We start from the raw sequence: 19674 nt of genomic DNA, 5'->3' as shown, positions 1-19674 counted from the left end.
AAGAGAATCTTGTCACAAATTGTCTAATCACAAATCACCAAATTCTCCATCACAAAAATTCAACATCCTTCTCAAATTTCTTATCATGCAAAATCTTGCATTCCATGCAACTGCCACATGCTAATGCCTACATTGCACCCTTTATTTGAGGCTAATCAAGCATAAATCCTACCAAGAGTTGCTTCTGTTCAACACTCCCTCTCAAACTAAAAGTAGAATGTTGCTTGAATAACCACACTAATTCAAAATGACCATCTAAATGTAATTAATACTTAAAATAGAAAGCTTCACAAATGCAAATTAGATTACAAGTTTGGCAAGGGTCTAAATTCTCAAATTTAAATTACCCTCACAAAACAAAGGGAGAGTATCATGGAAAAATAAACTTTCAACTCCATAATCAATAGCATGATTTATGATGATGATGAGATTCTTTAGAAGGCATAGTCATCATTACATGTGTCTAGTCCAATGACATGCAGTCCCACATACTCATCAATCATCACTAAATTTGTTGTAGCTGTGTTGTTCTTCTCAGTGTCACCTCCCTCCTTAAATTAGAACACTTCTTTGTGGTCTGGTTTTCCATTGTACTAGCACCTAAACTAATCATGGTTTTCCATTTTAATAAATTTGTTTGTACTATTCGACTTCTTGATGCAAGACTTCTCTTCATAAGATGTAATTTCGTGACAACACTACTTGCTTTAGAGTCATCTTCCACAACCCACACACGAAGGTCAATAAGTTGCTTCTTAGGTGAATACAATTTACTCAAATTCTCTACAAGAAGCGAAGGTCAATAAGTTGCTTCTTAGGGGTAGGCTAGATAAGAGCATTGCTTTAGAGTCATCTTCCACAACCCACACACGAAGGTCAATAAGTTGCTTCTTAGGTGAATACAATTTACTCAAATTCTCTACAAGAAGCGAGGTATTCTCTCACGAGTCTCTCAAATTTTTCAAACCGGTAGGCTAGATAAGAGCATTGCTTTAGAGTCATCTTCCACAACCCACACACGAAGGTCAATAAGTTCCTTCTTAGGTGAATACAATTTACTCAAATTCTCTACAAGCAAGTTATTCTCTCATGAGTCTCTCAAATTTTTCAAACCAGTAGGCTAGATAAGAGCATTGCTTTAGAGTCATCTTCCACAACCCACACACGAAGGTCAATAAGTTACTTCTTAGGTGAATACAATTTACTCAAATTCTCTACAAGCGAGGTATTCACGAGTCTCTCAAATTTTTCAAACCAAGGAATTATTTCTTGAGTTAGTAATTATTAATCAAACCAAAGTTTGATTATTTAGTTCAACCAAGTCACTAATCCACATAACTAAATAGGTTTACTTCCTTAAGTCTTAAAGTCTAAAGTCACACCTAATCTTAAAATTCTCATAACTTTCACGCTAACTCAACTAGGCATAACTTAGTCATTTGAAGGCCAATTTGGACTCTGTAATAGCCAAGCTATCACACAATGGAAGAGCATCTTGTGCAAAAGTTTTTAAATATATTTGCCCTAATTTTTAAGATCATTTCCAAGGCCAATCATTTCACCAAATTTTGGCTCAAAAGCATCACAACTTCAACACCACGAATCAGAAGTGAAGCTTTTACCAACGGGTTTAGCCATTCAAAGGCATTTTTTTTCAACTATTCTAAAGATCATTGTTCAAATTGTCAAAGTATTACTCAAACGACAACGCTTCATCGTCAAATTGGCACTATTCAATGATGTCATCAATTGAAGAATTTCAACATGAAGACCCAATGAGGTCACTACATCTTCCTCAACACGTACCATAAGCTCACTTTAAGGTCAATTCAATATTTAGTGGTGCTAAACAATAGTTCAAGCAATTTGTATAGATCAATTGACCACTCACTTGGCTATTCAAGTATTACCTTAGCTGTCCTTTATGGGATCAAGGCACAAAGGTCAACCAGTATAGAGTTGCAATCCTTGTACTTCATTTCTCTCTAACAAGACATAGCCTCGACAAGCATAAAAGCTCACAATGGGGATCAAATTCCAAAAGAGTACACCCACTACCTGGACATGTGTACCAATAATACAATGCATCAATTGGAATCAATCCCACAAGAACTTGACATGCAAAATGATCCAATTGCTTACATGCCTATGTTTTCAAGCAGAGGTAAACCCAAAGAAATTCATTGCTTTATTGAGATAAAATGGTTAGGAGGGGCCTCAAGGCATGAGGAGGGACCTCAAGGTATGAAGATTATTTAAACGTGTTCCCACAAGCTTCATCGAAGAACCATATGATTGGTACCTCAAATTGAACGTGGAGATACAAAGCTCATGGCCCATGCTACAACAATATTTTATCCTACAATTTAGAGTCTTTTATGGAGAAATGCTATATCTCCATCATAATGCAACATCCACAAGTTTGGGCAATCATGAAAGATCAGATAACAAAATTCAAAAAGTGGCATTGCCAAGGGTAGTTCAAAAGAATCAGGATACTATGACAGATTATTTCTTCAAGCTAAAAAACACTATCACCGAGAGAAATGTGTCACTAACAGAGCACCAATTATTCAAAATTTTTGTCAAGGGCTTACATGAAGAAATTAAAGAGCAATTGGGATCACTATAATTACAAAACTATAGTAGAGGTATATAATGCCACAATGATGATTGAAGAATCAATTGAAACAGATCGAGAAATGATTGAAGCAATATTAGAAAGACAAGTTTCCAAATCAAATAATGACACAAGTGAAGTTGTCTCTAACTCTACTTATACACATAGCGCAAAGCCTATAAATCATCAAACGCACTAGCTAGTATTGAGGGTAATTTGACAATGGTTTCAAGCAAAACCCCTACCACTAATATATGCACAATGAAAAGTCAACCAACAAGAAAAAAGAAAAAAAAAGATAATGTGAATGTGCAATCAACTAATGACTCAAAAGAGACCCTCACAAAAGCAAATTGCCCAAAGGGGAAGAAATCAAAAGCATTGCACCAGAAGGTTATAACACATGTCTCTTGGGTGATGCAAACCCAAAGATTGACATTCAAAAACATCTCGATCACCAGGGCCCTTCAAGCGCAACACTTCTACATGAAAAGGATGCACAAAGCATCCTCTCCGATAAATCTCAAATATGGGTGCCAACCATGGAAGAAGAATTACATGAGGACCATGCATAATAGGATTCCCCTAAGACAACTACCAAGGTACAATAGTTGGATCCACTCTCTTATCAAAACCCTCGAAGACCAACTCTTGACATATACAAGAGGGGATAGACCCACCACAAGAGCATATTCAACTAATGCACGAATTCTAGGTTACTTAACAACATTAATTGATATAGCTCAAGCACGAGGAGATAACAAGAGGGAATAGACCCAGAATACTTGGCAACAATAGTTGATACAGCTCAGGAAACAACTAAAACAAGAGCATGATCAAAAGAACAAACTTGCTTCATGCCGTGCAGAGCAAAACAATGAGACACAAGACTTAAAAGAGGAGCTCAATAAACTCAAACAAGTGCTAGCAATTGACACTGGCCTGTATCAAAGATATACACTTTGACAGAATTGAAAAGGGAGAGTCAACAATATCAAGACGACACGAAGACTCTCTAGTCAGGATTTGTTCAACAATAAAGATAAAAGAGGATTCCAAATCATATCACTCAATCAAATGAATACCCACCAAAACGTCAACATGGAACCATCAATAGAAAAGGCACTCGTCCTTTAGCAACAATCCAAACAACCAAGGAGAAGACCTATCTGGATACAAAGAAAGATGTGCACCGCTTTGTACCCAATAGACATCAACAGTTGGACAAAAGATTAAGGTGGGCATGGATTCCCAAAATATGTATCAAGAATGTGAAGAATTCCCCATCCCAACAACACTTGCAACTATTGATAGACCATGCAATGTGCTTAAAAAATTATGATTACCTCAACGACAGAGTGCAAAGCCTACAAGGGTGATTCTATATCCATAAAAATGGGACACACGTCAGGGATGGAGTTATCATTTGCAAATGTTGCGCAACATCAAGATCTCCAATGCATCCTAGCCACACAAATGGAATGCTTTCAACACATGAAAAAAATCAAACCCAAGAGATCAAAAGCACAGAAGATACATATCTACATGCATCACCAAAGATAGACAAATTAGTAGAGGCATGCATCATTGAAGGATGGAACACAATCCAACCATCCATCTTACAAAATGAAGAGGTTGCACTTTTGCCAAAATCATATCTAGATATGAACTCAAGTGTCGACAACCTGTACTAGTATTAGCTTTCCAACATGGTCACAGAGGGTTAAAAAGGATAGGACAGTACATTTGTGGGCAATAGTCTGTCCTAATAAACTTTGGGAGATGTAGATTGTATCTAATCATGCTTCCCTCCTAGATTCACCGACTTGAAGAAAACCACAATATGGAAAACCAAGAAGAAATGTCAGGATGCAAAATTTCATTCCAAAAAGCATGAACATAGCAAGATTAAATCTAGGAAGTAGAGCTCTCATATGAAATTGCAATACTCGACTAGGACTGTCGGAACGTAACACTTGTGACATGTTCTTAACTGAAACAGATGTCCTCAACAGAATGAGACAACTGATCGGAAGCACTCAACCATGAAGCCTCTTCATAAAACATGATGAGGTGATAATATACAGTACTTAAAATATGTAAGTCTTATCCACCCATTGGCACAATTATTGGCACCAGTGGTAGGTTAATCTTGAAGATGTTTGAATAAATAACACTCTCTGCTGCTTAAACGTTTATCAGTATATTTGGGCTACTCCAACTCAGTAAAAGACGTTCACATCTTGGGAACGCTTCAAAAGAGTAATACAAAAGGTGTCATGGGCGATCCCATGTGAGGTAGATGCAAACAGAAAGAAACTTTATTGACCTTGTCCATAATCTGCATTGCATCATAATACTGCAAAGCATCTTCGTTAAATAATGATATCTTGCCTTTATTGAACTCCAAAATCACCCAATCACCTTCATGAAACTTTGTCACCCTCTTTCAACTAAAAGAAGTGCTTTTCGTATTCAAACAATACTTTTTAATCGTCAATCACAAGTGAAAAGGACCTTCTATAAGAAATCACTAGTGGAGCTATGCTTATGGAAGAATAAAATTTATTATCATAGGATAACGTTTCGGCCATGAGCAAGACTGACAATTAATGGGCAGGAAAACCCCAACAAGGTATATTCGGATCTACGCCAGGCCCAAATGAGTAAAGGTCTATTTTAACCCATTATGATGCATGTTTCAAGACCCATTCAACAAGTGTGCTAACAGCAAACCCAGTTGCTCCCTTCTTTTTCTCACTCCAAACAGGCCCAGCTATGTCAAGGTGAGCCCACTGTATATTCTCGTCCACAAACTGCCAAATACACAGTGAAATGAACGACCATATTAGTAATAAGTTCCAACTTCATCACATACAGCCCATATATCAATACCTGAGTCCTAGCTTTAGAACATTGCAACTATCAATTGCAAGGACCAACAATTAACATCCTCCTTTGTCATCAACAAATGCTTCAACAAGTAGCCAAAAGGACGATCAGGGCAAGAAAACATTTCTAAGTAGGCAGATTGCCTCTAAACAAAAGATGACAATGAAACAACAAGCAGAAAAATCAAAGTACAAAATTTCCTGAGCTTGTGCATGTACTACTAGAAACATAGTAGCTCAGTTTCATAAGAGGATCAAAGCCAATGGGTATGAATATCCAGGCAACATTTCAATTTCTTACAATAAGAGAACATAAGAACAAGGAGTAACTGGACAGTTCTCCCACATTGTAAAATGTGACCTGAAAGAAAACCGCTCAGCTTAATAAATAAATAAGCAATATAATCTAAACTGTACACATTGTGACATTTGACAATCTAGATTAGCTAGGGTTAATAAAATCGAAAACTAATCTTTACTTGTACGTTGATATAGATTCATTCGTCCTTCAAAATAACAGCTCTATCCTAACGTCTTTTTTATTTTAACAAACTTAAGGATCAACTCAGCTTTCTATGGTTTGAAGGAAACTTAGTGGTACTTTGATAGTAGTGCTTCCAAGCACATTACTTCCAAGAAGCATTTATTTGCAGATTTGCAGCCTGCTCCTGTTTGGCAAAAGAGGGTCTTGTGCCAACAATTCTTCATATCCCATGAAAGAAGTCGGGAGGGTTTCTTTGTTATGATTTGATGGGACTGGTTTATGCCTTCCAAATGAATAAATATTTACTTTCTGTGTCCTCTTTTGGGAAAAGAGGATTGCCTATCATTTTGGAAGATGATAAGTGCATTGCTAGGGATGGAGAAAGAGACTATCAAATAGTCACACGGGTACTAGCTGACAAACATGACCAGAATCTGTTTAATGCATGTGTGGCCACAGTGAAATGAAAAATGCTAAATAATAGCATGCAAGACTTGGCCATGTGAACTATGGCCGTTTGTAGTTGTTGCAGAGACATGGGATGGTACATGATATGCCTTCTTTAGAGACTCCCCCTAGACGTGTGGGAAGGGTGCATATAGGAAAAAATGCACAGGAATGCCTTTCCTATAGATGAATCTGTTAGACCTGAGCGAAAATTGCAGCTCATACACAGTGATGTGTGTGGTCCCACTAGGACACCATCTTCGAGCAGCATCTATATTTTGATACCTTCAAAGTTGATTTTTCTAGATTTTCATGGGTGTATCCTTTGAAAGAAAACTATAATGTCTTTCAATGCTTCAAGCAGTTTGTTGCTATGGCTGAGAATAAGATGACCAGACAGAGGGGGGTGGGGAGGCGGGGGGAGGGAGATGTGCCTTCAAAAGAGTTCTTTAAGAAAAGAGGGATTATGCATGTGTACAACCCCTTATAGACCTCGACAAAATGGTGTTGTTGAGAAAAGAACTAGTATTGGATGGAGATGCCAGATGAGTGATCAGGTTACCACAACGATTTTGGTTGGAGTGGCAATAATGTGTGCAAACACATGTTTTGGATAGATGCCCCACCAAGGCTTTGAAAACTACGACTCCCTTTGAGGCTTCATACAACAAAATTCCAAGGTGGGCTACCTCATGGTGTTGCACTGTAGCCTATGCACATAGCCCAGTTAGTTGAGAAGCAAGCTGGATGATAAGCCATTGAATGCATTTTTGTTGGCTGCAGCACTTTGCCCAACAAGCAGCCCTCACAGACCCATATGTTTCTGGAAGGTCAACCACTACGAGCTTAGGATGCAATAGTCGAGTCCCAATCTCTCATGCCATAGGTGTGTATTACAAACTACAAATGCAACTGCTACATTTGCCTCTATAACAGCCCCTTTGTCATAAGCATCAAGATGAGCACCCCTTCTCCCGAAGTTACGGGGTAACACAGCCCTTGGAAAAGTGTTCTAATAAGAACTCTGTTGTTAACATGCGGTAGTCATATACGGCACAATGTTAACCATTAAAAATGGGTCTGAAGCCATTTGTAGAAATGGCTGAGATAGAAATCAGATTCTTCTTTATACCTAGAGCATACAGGACTTCCAAAAGAGTGACTACATCTCCTGAAATTGAAGTGACTTCCACTTGACCAATCCCTCCCAGGGGACAAGATGCATTATTGGCACATGTGACTACACCCCCTTGAGGTCATCTTCTAAGGACTGAAATAGATTTTTGAGGAGGTGATGCGCTTGGAAGCACCTGTATACAAAATACCAATCGGACATCGAATCGACACTGATAAAGCTGCATCATGTGTAGATGGATTGTAGTGGCATGTAACAACAAATGCCCACTCATCATGAGCCATATTTTCTGGTTCATGGCTGTGGTCCCCTGCAGCCCTTGCCGTTCTACTTTTTCTCCGACTTTGACAATCTAAAATGTCATGTTCGAACTCCTTGCAATAGTTGCATCTCTTTTTCTTCTTGCCATCACCCTATCTAGAAGAAGAAGAGGTACCAAGAGTAGATTTGAGCTTGTGAAATTCTTGCCCCCCCTTGCCTTTGCCTTTGTGATCCGTGGCAAAGGCTTGATCTGCATTGATGGAGGTAAGCCCTGTTTGTACGGCTCTAATCCTCCTCCAAGAGCAAGGTGACAAGCTGATCAAAGGTGTAGTGGTTGGGGTTGCCCATGGCCACTAACCTCAATGTCGTATTGAAGCCCTGATGAGAATCAGGAGTGGGCACAACTTGAGAATCTGGCACAATCTCGTGAACATTTATGAGCTGCTCTCTATAGTCCTTGACTTTTGTGAGATAGCATCCCTTCTTCAATCTTTCAGCCACTTAAAAATTAATTTCGGTAACACAAAGAGAACACAGAACCCACAACAGGGAGCTAGATTGCTCCTGCTCAGAAACCAGACACCTGATTGGCCCCAAACCTTGGCACCCCTTTCGATATTTCTTTATTCAGTAGGTAAAATTACAGCAAGGCTAAATGCCCGTGCACCTGTCCAAACACAGCCTGACTGAATCTCAACACTGGCAGGCACAAACTCAGCCAATTCCTAGCTTAAAAGGCATCCAAATCCAGTGCATAATCCATGGCGAACGGTTCCAAAGTCCCATCAACACCTACAAGGCAGAATCACCCTCTTTCTGACTGTCTAAGCAACAATCCCTCAGACACACAAGGTTTGCACACAGCCCAGAGCTATTACTAGCAGCCCGTCTCAGCCACACAGCGCTCACAAGCTGTCACTAGTGCCAAACCTTGGCTGCCCTCCTGGGGATACTCTAGCTGACAGAGAGAAGAAGGCGACTCTCCATGCAAACTGTTTGATAGAAAATTCTGGAAGCAACTCTCTGCTGTCTGGATCTAGCACACAACACCAGACCCAACAACTAGCCCTAGATAAAAACGAATCAATCCGAAGGTTCCTAGCAAGAATGCAAGTCAATCTGGCTGCTTCTGGTTGAACTTGGCAGCTCCCCGATTGAAGGCGATTCAGTTCTAGAGGCTCTTGGCTGTAGGCGATTCCTTCTGGAGGCTCTCTAGCTGTAGGCGAATCAGTTTTGGAGCTTCTGGCAATAGCCAATTTCTTCTGGAGGCTCCCTGGCTGTAGGCGAATCCTTCTGGAGGCTCCCTGGCTATAGGCGAATCAGTTTTGGAACTTCTGGCAACTCTCAAACAACCCATGGACTGCTCTCGTAGTCAAAAATCAGCAAGGCAATTTGTTAGAACGGCCTTGGGCACTTTTCCTTGCCTGAGACTTGCCTCTCTCTATCTTTTTGTGATTCGGAAACCTGCCTCAAAGCAAATTTCGACTTTCTTGCTTGCTTCCCAAGCCCCAATGAAAATGAAGTCCCCAATGCACAAGGGAAAATGCACGATAAAAGTGCCAAAAGCCCCACGTGTCCCAAAAAATTTGGGGGACATTAGGGCTAAAACTGATTCAGACAACAATGTGGACTGAAATTGCAGGAAACTATACCTTTTTAAGACTAGAATATATCCAATCGTACAAATTTAGATTTTTGTTTATCTAAAGTCCAAAATTCTACAAATACAATAAAAGAGAAAATGAAAGAGAATAAAAATGAGGTAGAAAATTTTTTTTTTTAAAACAAGAAACTAGGCAAAAAGTGCCAATTTCAACGAAAAGCCCCACATTTTTTAGATGACCAATTGAATTAAGAGAGGACAAATGTATAGGAATCTGCCAATATCCCAAAAGCCCCAAATGTTGATGTGTTTGATAGACCCAAAGTCAACTGAGTTGACTAAATCTGCAATTGCAACATGCAAACACGGAAAAACGAACTTGAAGAGAGAGGGTTGAAGTAGCAGAACAAGACCCGCTATACGAACACTCGATAAAACTTTCGTACGGTTCTAGAGACGTCCGTACAACTGTGTAGCCGGATGCAGGAATGAGTGACGGACTGTATGGATGGGTTTCAAGCAATGATGCAAGCTATATGGGCAACCCCAACTATACAGACAAGGCATTGGTCGTGAAGGCTATCAACACAATAAAACCTAGGTGAGCCTAGGGTGGGTTAAACTCACACAACTAGTATCTCAACCACCTACTATGGTTAGGAGGAAAACCTTACAAGGAAAAAGTGCCCCTAGCACTCTTAATTAACTAATACATTTGTTACTACCTTAAATATTACAATATTTCCAACAAGACAATGGCACAATATGAATATTTGTCTGTTGGGGTCAAATCAATAAACTACTTCATTTTGGGAAATTCCATATCCCCTTCACTAGAGCTTTCCTCTGAGTTAGGCTAGGGGTTCATATACCTAGATGAATCCAGGAACATTCCCAAACTCATCCTCTAAAAACACAACATAGTGCAGTTTCAATCTCACGATAGTCACTCATAAGATTGAAAACCATGAACTTCATCACGCATAGCAGGGACTAGCTACTATGACATCCCACTGACATCATCAGCGCCCAACAGTGGGTGTAGACCATAGTATAAAAATAGGCTAGGGGTTCAGCCCAACTTAGGGTGAATAACGAAAAAATCAGACCCCTCGTGTGCCTTGTTTAAGGATTGAAGTGACAGGTGTAAGGGCTAGAAGAAAGGGGCATACATGCTGTACGAAAGGGTGTACAACATTTGTGTGGGACTGAGGAGCGGATGTGTGCGACTGTTGTACAGGCTGGATTGGATGGTTGTATAAGCTAGAACAAAAGGAGATAAAGGGGGGGAGGAGAAAAAAACAAACAAAGAAACAAATAAAGAAGGAAAGAAAGTTTATTAAAGTCTTCAGAAGACCAACGTGTCTATGAGATTGCCAAAAACCTGATACAACAAGCTAAAAGGGTGGAGCTACTAAACGAGCATCAATACCCGTGCTAAATGCTAAATGCTAAATGCTATATAGTCATAAGAATTTTAGTACTACATAGTTATAACATTAACATCACTAGCATCATCATCATCGTATATCAACAAAATCCAAAGTCAAGTCTGGTCCAATGTAACAGATACGCAAGCCTCCCCCTAGAAGGAAGGTCATCATGGATCCAATGGCTAGAGGGACAGTGGTGGGATAAAGTCAAAGATAGAAGGCTGTCAATTATCTATGGATGCAGTCTGGCGTGGTCTCCTGGTTGCAGCTCTGTGTCTCACAAGAGCCACGGTAACCCCTATCAATCATGCTCCAACCCTAAATATGGAAAGGATGTCCCGAAGCGTAATCTATGACTCCACCCTATCGGATATGTCGTGTCGCTGGCTCTGCGTCATGGCCATGTCAAGTGCATGTGCGGTCTAGCTGAAAAAACTCTATAATCGTACTCCGAGAGGAGTCTACATGTGTCTCCCATCCCTACCTCAGTGATCTAAGTAAGCACTCTCGATCTCTAACTGCCTCATGGATAAAGGCACCCATGCATCTCTGGTTTGAAAAGAAAGGAAGCGGGAGAGTAAACCGAAGCTATCTGTGAAGAGACAATAGTAGCGGCCTCTAATCTTGTGGTACACCGGGCACTTGAAGATGAAATGCTCCTCAAACTCGATCTCTTGTAGATCACACAAGGTGCATATATGCCTCTCCCTGTACTTCCTGATCTCGGCCGCTCTCAATGCGGAGTCAATGTGATGAAACTCGAACTGCCCAATAGAGATCCTTAATGAATGGGGGAGGTGAATCTGAGTATACCTTGGAGGATCAATAAATCCCTAAACAGAAATGCTTAAGCAATTCTCTCTATAGAAGCTTAGGTGAGATTCTTGGCTATCCATACCTTGGTCCATTTCAGCTTGGCAAATTGTCGAAGAAGTTTGATCCATAAATCTTATGAGCTAAGTGTAATAATTGTTAGAATTCAACCAACAGAGGGTACGCACAACGGAAGACTGATAGTATAGCCCAAAAGCTCACGCAGTGTGTGGCGTGGGTGGAATCACAAACTTCTTAACTTCATGTGCTTCACATAGATGTGTCATGCAGACTAGCAAATAGACAGTGATCCAAGCCAAAATTTAGAATCAACCAAAAGAATATATTTCCATCCAAAACTATGGACACAATACAATAGATAGATTTAGAGTTCCAACCACAATGTGGTCCTCTGATCTTACCAAAAAGGTTCTTCCACTATCTGCCGGATACCTCTAGATCTCTGAGCCCCGCTTGCTCCACCTCGAGCATACATAGACTGCATCCAAAGATCTCTGCACCTTGCTGCGCAACAGCCTAGGGTTCAGCCCTGTGTAGCGTTAAATCTGCTACACCTTTGATCTTCCTTTGCCTCCTGCATTTAGGCCCAAGGAAGGGACTCCTGCTGCTCCTTTCTGCTCCAACTCTTGCTGATCCGCTGGATGATGTATGAGGCCCCAAAGTGGCCCTTTTATAGGGGCTGGTAGCCCCCCTATCTGCACCGACATGCTGCCTTGCTCGCCGACTCAGCATGCCCTCCAACCGACCCCACACATCCCCATTTATTGGGCTGTGGGCACTTGTTCTAGGGCTGTGTGCTGGCCAACCTGGTTAGCCAGCCGACCAGCCAGCCCAGTACTATATAATGGCAGCACACTGCCCAATTGCAGCCCCCTTTTGCCAGGCAGGGACCCAGCCCATGGTCTGCCCGACCAAACATATCTGCACCTTCTGCCAGGGCCTTGTTGCAGGCCGTACACCTTCCCACAGTCCCTCCATGCAGGTTCCTTTCATATGGGGCATGTGCATTTTTCTGATAGCTATGACACTTTGCACATGACTTAAAATTATTTAATTTAAGACCCATGCAAATTATCACGCTCATCAAACACCATTTGCATGGTCGTGCTGAGCTGCTCCAAATCTGCCTCTGCCAGGCCAGATCCAGGCCAAAAGTGCATCGCCATCTGCTCTGTCCATCAGCTCCATCTGATGCAGCCATCTTGTCTCCCGGTATGTTTCTGTGAGGTGCTGCCCATGTGGCAGCCCCCTCTCTCTTCTCTGCCCATATCCTGCCCTAGGTCTCCCTCCCCCATGCACTCCTCATTTGGGGGCTTACAGATGGGGAGGTGACCATTCCAACAATAATAGCATGTCCCTTAGAGTGTCGTATATTGGTTGCTCCATCGTCACCCTCATCATCAACCTTCCATTCAATGTCGGGCATGGCTGCTTTGACAGGTGCTAAAGTTGTTGGAAAGGTCACCTCCCCATCTGTAAGCCCCCAAATGAGGAGAGCATGGGGGAGGGAGACCTAGGGCATGTGCCCAAAGAAGAGAGAGAGAGGGGGGTGCCACATGGGCAGCATCTCACAAAACTTGTGGAGGAGCCATGGTGGCTGCAACTGATGGGACCTATGAACAGGAAGATGGCAATGCATACACAGCATGGACCTGGCCTGGAAGAGGCGGATCTGGAGCAGCACTAGATGACGGAGTTATCTCAGGGAGTAGGCACCTAGACGGCAGGATCTATGGGCAGGTGTACGGCCTGCAACAGGGCCTGCAAATGGCGTGACCACGGGCTGGCAGGAGAGCAGGCGTAAAGGACATCCTAGTGGCCAGGTGGTGCAGCAAAGGCAAGTAGGCAGCACCCTGCCCTTTATAGAGGCCAAGCAAGCTGGTCGGCCAGCACACTGCCCCATAAAGGCAGCCCACAGCCCCATTTATGGGGAGCTGTGGGGTCGGTTGGGACAGGCTGAATCGGCCAATTTGGGGCAGACCACTCGGTCATTTTGGAGCCCCTTGGGGGCCTATAAAACAAGGCGCTTGGGCCTCATAGCATCATCCAGCAGCCAGCAGACTTGGGAGCAGCAGGAGCACCAGTGCACACTCCCTCAGGCCTACATCCAAGAGGCAGAGGAGTTCAAAGATAGCTGCAGACTGAGCTCACAGACAGCTGGGACCTTGGCTGTCTTCTAGGGCAGCAAGGAGCTGAGGTCAAAGGACGGAGAGCCTACATATGCTCGAGGTGGAGCACGCAGGCTCAAGTTCTAGAGATATCTGGCAAATAGTAGAAGTACGTGGTGGTAAGATCAAAAGACCACACTCTAGTGGAACTTTGGATCTATCTCTCTTTGTATTGTGTCCATAGTTTTGGACGGAAATATGTGTTCTTTTGGTAGCTTCTATATCTGGCTGGATCATTGTCTATTGATGAGTCTACACATCTATTTGAAGCACATAAGTTTAAGAATTTTGTGATTCCACTCCCCACACACACTATGTGAGCTCTTGGGGTTATTCTATCAGTCTTCCGCTATGTGTACCCTCTGTTGGTTGATTTCTAACATGGTAGGAGACTCAAGTAGGAGACTCACAAGTGTGGGAGCCTAAAGGCAGGGACCTTGCTGAAGGACGACCCTGATTCATAGGCTCTTGGGAGTCGATTTCACGACTGAAGGACAGTGCCCTTGCGAGAAGGAGGGTGACTCAAGTTCAGTCAGGGGCGTACAAAGTTCTGGTCTACAGAGGGTTGAGTTTGCTTTTCGGTTTTGCTATGTGATTTAGCAGCAGAGATGGTGATTTCAGAAGCAGAAGCCTCTTCAGCCCCTTCTCTCCCTTCCTCCCACCCAACGTAGTTCTTTCTTTCACCATCCCTAACTTTGGAGAGTCTGGGAAACTAGATGGTACTAATTATCTGTTAGAATTATTATTATAATTCAGCAGCGACCAATGTAATGTAATAAGTAGGTTAGGGGCACTTTTCCCTCATTTAGAGGTTTTCTCCCCTAACCACAGTTAGTTCACTAACTATGGTTAGTGAAGGATAAGGTTTTGTCACTTAGACAAAACCCATCCCACTTCTTGTAACAGTCACTTCTTCTATTGCAAACACTACGTTCAGCTCTCTTGCTTCCTGCTCTCTCACTCTCTTGATTTCTAACATTTGGTATCAGAGCAACAAGATCCTGCTCTTTTGTGTTCTAGCCCGCAAGCTTCCTGCTCCTAACTTCCTGCCTAGCTCCCTGCTCTACAGCCCCTTACAGCTGTACAGCCCATGCTTCAACTCACGAAGCTCACGCTCCTGCTATCCGTACTGTACCTGCACCACACTACTTGTTCCGTACAGATCTACGCCGATTGTCCGTACAGCTCGTCGCCCATACAGTTTACCATCCGTACAATGTACGTACTACAGGCATCATTTCTACCGTACTCATCAGTACACTGCTCTTGCACTGCTGTCCATACAAGTCGTATGGAGTATTCCGTACATCTGCCCCCGTACACCTGCTATCCGTACCGTCGCACCTTCCGTACAGTCGTCATACAGATTCCATGCACTCCGTACACACCTGTTGTACATCCGTACAACTGTCGTCCGTACTCCGTACAGTTGGTCGTCCGTATAGCAGCAACAGCAACAGCAACCGTACATCCGTACACCAAGAGCCGTACATCCATACATTTCGTCCGTACACAGAGCTTCATACAAGTCGTTGTACACAGTCCGTACATTGTACGGATTTCGTACTGACAGTTCCGTACTATCAGTTCCCTACAAGCTGAGGAGCCCGTACTTTGTGCAAAGTTTTTCTTTGCAGGTGGACTGTGGAAGGTGTTTTCTAATAAGCATTTGCGCAAAGAACCATTGTTTGGTTTGCATTTTGGGAGCTTTTGCATTTTTTGTAGAGAATTGCAGAAATTTGGGGCTTTTAGTTGATTTGCCCCTTTCAAGTGCAATTTCTTGCAGAAATTTGGGGCTTTTGTAGGCAAAGTGCAATTTATGCAACATTTGGGGCTTTCAAACCATTTTCCCTCTTTTGTATGCAATTTCCCACAAGAAATTGGGGCTTTTGCATTTGGGTTGCAATTTTGCAGGTAAAAGAGCATTTTGGAAGTTTGCAGACAGTTTTGGACTCAGTACGAGTCAAATTGCAGACTTTTGCCACCTTTTGCATATCCTATTTGCAGATTTTTGGGCATTGAGCAAAGCATTGTGGTGCATTTTGAGCCTTTGACAGGCTGTGACAGTATTTGTCACTGTGGGCATATTCTTCTTTGCAGAATTTACTTGTGCATCTTACATCCCAGGAAGGGATTCTACTTGTTCAGTTTGCTGTATTTCTGAGTTTGTCTGGCAAAAATGGCACATAACAACTCAAATGAGGTGTTCGGGGTTCTCACACAGGAGGATAAGTTGGATGGCACCAACTACTCCTTGTGGAGTTTCATGGTCCGCAATATCTTAGTTGGCAGAAATCTTTGGGATTATGTCAATGGAGATGAAGAAAGACCAGATACAACACCTATACCTGTTACTCCAGCTGGAGGCAGGGGTAGAGGTACAAATACAGCACAGGTAATTGGAGCAGCCGCTCCAGGAGCTCCCACAGCAGAGCAGAAAAGATGGGACTCTAGAGATGCACAAGCTCTTTCAGTAATTTCTCTTTCTGTCAAGAGGTTCATTATACCTCATATTCGGTCATGCAAGACATCCATGGCAGCTTGGGTAATACTGGAGAGTATGCTTGCAGCAAGAAACAATGCCAGAGTTTCCTTTCCGAAGAGAGAACTTTCCCATACACATATGGAGGAGGGAGATTCCATGAATTCTCACCTCACAAAGCTTCAAGATCTCAGGGAACAATTGCTGAACATTGATGAAGTCATTCCCGATTCAGAGATGATCTCCACCACTCTGAACTCTCTTCCTAAATCCTATCTTGGTTTCCACACCTTGCTGAATTTGTCTTTGAGGGGGGGCAGCAATCCTCTCTCCTTTCACGAGTTGGTAGGACTTCTGTTGTAGGAAGAACAAACACGCAAAAATATGGCAACCCGGGCTGGCAAGCATGCTATGCTCTCTAAGTTCAAGCCCAAGGGTAAAGGGCAGCATAAGCCACATGCCCATCAGCCCACACATCAGCATAAAGCTGATTTTGGACAGCCTTCTTATAAGGCACAAGGTGATACAAACAAGCAGAAAAAGAAGGGCATCTGTCATTACTGCAAAAAGCCAGGTCATTATATTGGAGAGTGCAAGAAGCGCATAGCCAAAGAAAAGAAAAGGGACTCCGGTATGGCTGTATCAGATGCATCAGGTCCACATTGCCATGATGGAGGAGATGTTGCAACCAACTTGGTTGAAGAGCACTATGCCTTTTTGACTTGCACTTCAGTTTTTTTAGTGGGTAGTTCAGATACTACAGCCACTAATGATGATGACCCATATGCTTTTTTGACTTGCAATTACGATCCTTCAAAGGATGCATGCTCTTTCAGTGCTAATGAGACACTAAATACATGGTATTTTGATAGTGGTGCTTCAAAGCACACCACTTCCAAGAAAAATCTGTTCGTAAATTTGCATTCTTCACCCACCAAGAAGAAGGTAACTTGTGCAAATAATTCTTCTCATTCAGTGTGTGGAGTGGGAGACATTATTCTCACATCCACTGATGGCACAAATTTCAGAATATCAGATGTACTCTATGTGCCAGGTATAAAGAAGAATTTGCTTTCAGTGTCCTTACTCAATCGAGGAGGATTTCAGGTTGTTTTTTATGATGACAAGTGTGCAGTCAGAGACAAAGAAAATGAATATGCTTTTAGATTGTCTTGCACTTTATATCAAGGTCTTTTTCAGCTTGATTTATATGAAAAAAGATCCCATCTTGCATTATCAGTTAGCACTCCCACTGCTGCAATGCACAATGCGGAGTTGTGGCATGCCAGGTATGGGCACATGAGCTATAGTAGCTTAATGACACTTCAGAGGCATGATATGGTTGATGCATTACCTCCTTTGGAGTCCCCTCCTCCTCATGCATGTGAAGGTTGCATTCTTGGCAAAATGCATAGACTTCCCTTCAAGAAGGATGGTGCAGTGAAAGCTACAAGAAAATTGCAGCTTATTCACAGTGATGTCTGCGGTCCCATGAGGACACATGCTTTTGGGGATTATCTCTATTTTGTTACATTCATAGATGACTTTACCAACTACACTTGGGTTTATGGTCTCAAGGCAAAATCAGAAGTATTTATGCATTTCAAACACTTTGTGGCTATGGTTGAAAATGAGACAGGACTCAAGGTGCAGACACTTCGCACAGATCAAGGGGGGGAGTACATGTCTCATGAATTTGAGACATTTCTGAAAAGAAAAAGGTATTATGCATCAGCTTACAGTAAGGCTTACACCTCAACAGAATGGCAAAGCTGAGCGGAAGAATCGCACCACCATGGAAATGGATAGATGCATGCTCACAAGTAAGAAGTTGCCTCACAAGTTTTGGTTGGAAGGCCTCATGTGTGCAAACTATATTTTAAATCGGGCTCCTACAAAGGCTTTGAAGACAATCACTCTCTATGAGGCATGGCATGGGAGAAAGCCTTCAATGGACCACTTCAGAGTTTTTGGTTGTGTTGCATATGCCCACATCCTTGTGGATTTCAGACACAAGTTGTCAGATAAGGCACTAAATTGCATTTTTGTAGGATATAGTTCACAAAGCAAAGGCTATCATCTCTACAATCCTACTACACGCAAGATTTTTGTCAGTAAAGATGTCATATTCTCTGAAAATTCTGCACATACAAATGCTGAATTTCAGATTCCGGCCTCTTCAAATGATGTGTTTGAGGGGATGCTTCCTATAGCATTTGGTTCCCCCGCTGAAAATCAGAATTTACAGCAACCTCCGCCAGCTCCACAAGTAGAGATTCAGCCCCCAGCTGAATTGGTACAACCTCAGGGTGTGGATGAAGTTGTCAGGCAAGAAATTCAAGAGATACACGCAGCCAAAACAGTCCCGCATTGGTTGCTTCAGACTCTCAGGGAGAGTAGGCTTGAAGCTCCATTGCCTGGCAAAACTCGTAGTGCAGAAAGGCACATGGAGGGAGCTCCTTTAGTTGAATCAGCTTATGCAGGTACTCTTCTTGATGAGGAGGAGCCTGAGACATTTGAAGAAGCAAAAGATAATGTGCATTGGATGAATGCCATGCACGATGAATTGCAGTCCATTCATAAAAAGGGATGTTGTGGATTTGCCACCAGGTAAGAATGCCGTAGGTACACGGTGGGTTACAACCATCAGGTCGGTTATAGCCATGGCTGCAAATTTTGAATGGAATGTTCATCAGTCGGACATTAAAACATCTTTCCTTAATGGAGACTTGTTGGAAGAGATTTATGTCAAACAACCTCCCGGCTTTCAAATTTCAGAAAATGCACTTCAGGTATGCAAGCTGAATAAAGCTTTATATGGGCTGAAACAAGCCCCACGTGCATGGTATGCCAAAATTGATGCCTTTCTGACCAGCAAGGGACTGCACAATAGTCCAACTGAGAGCACCCTCTACATCAAGAAGGATGGGGGAAATATTCTGGTCATCATTCTTTATGTAGATGACATGCTGCTCACCGGATCAAATGAGGAAGTAATTGCAGATTTCAAGGCCCAATTGAAAGCTACGTTTGATATGTTAGACTTGGGCTTGTTACATTTCTTTTTGGGGATCCAGTTTATTCAAGAGAAACGTGGCATTGTTATGTCTCAGTCCAAGTATGTTCAAAAGCTCTTGGACAGATTCAACATGCATGATTACAAGCCTATGTCCACTCCCATGGAGCCGGGGCTGAAGCTTACAATGCATGATGCGGGTGAATCAATTGATGTCACACTCTATAGTCAGGCTGTTGGATGCCTCATTTATCTCTACAATGCACGACCTAATATTCAGTTTTCAGTTTCTCAGGTGAG

The 19674-nt window shown here is 42.4% G+C and overlaps 1 protein-coding gene across 1 annotated transcript in view; it reads right to left on the bottom strand.

The window, feature by feature from the left end:
* Positions 1–4586: 4586 nt before the first annotated feature.
* The window catches only part of LOC147883663 (leucine aminopeptidase 1-like), a 58461-nt gene continuing 43373 nt past the window's right edge, over positions 4587–19674 (bottom strand). Inside the window, exon 10 of the mRNA XM_087399310.1 lies at positions 4587–5436. Within this exon, the coding sequence (XP_087255436.1) occupies positions 5308–5436 (129 nt within the window). The 3' untranslated portion in view covers positions 4587–5307. The remainder of the gene's footprint in view (positions 5437–19674) is intronic.

This window comes from Dipteris shenzhenensis, chromosome 28 (genome assembly GCF_047967505.1).
Source record: "Dipteris shenzhenensis isolate YYH24624 ecotype China chromosome 28, Dip_SZ_1.0, whole genome shotgun sequence".
Lineage (NCBI taxonomy): Eukaryota > Viridiplantae > Streptophyta > Polypodiopsida > Gleicheniales > Dipteridaceae > Dipteris > Dipteris shenzhenensis.
The sequence above is the reverse complement of the archived record's forward strand: the minus strand, read 5'-3'. Positions and strand labels throughout refer to the sequence as shown.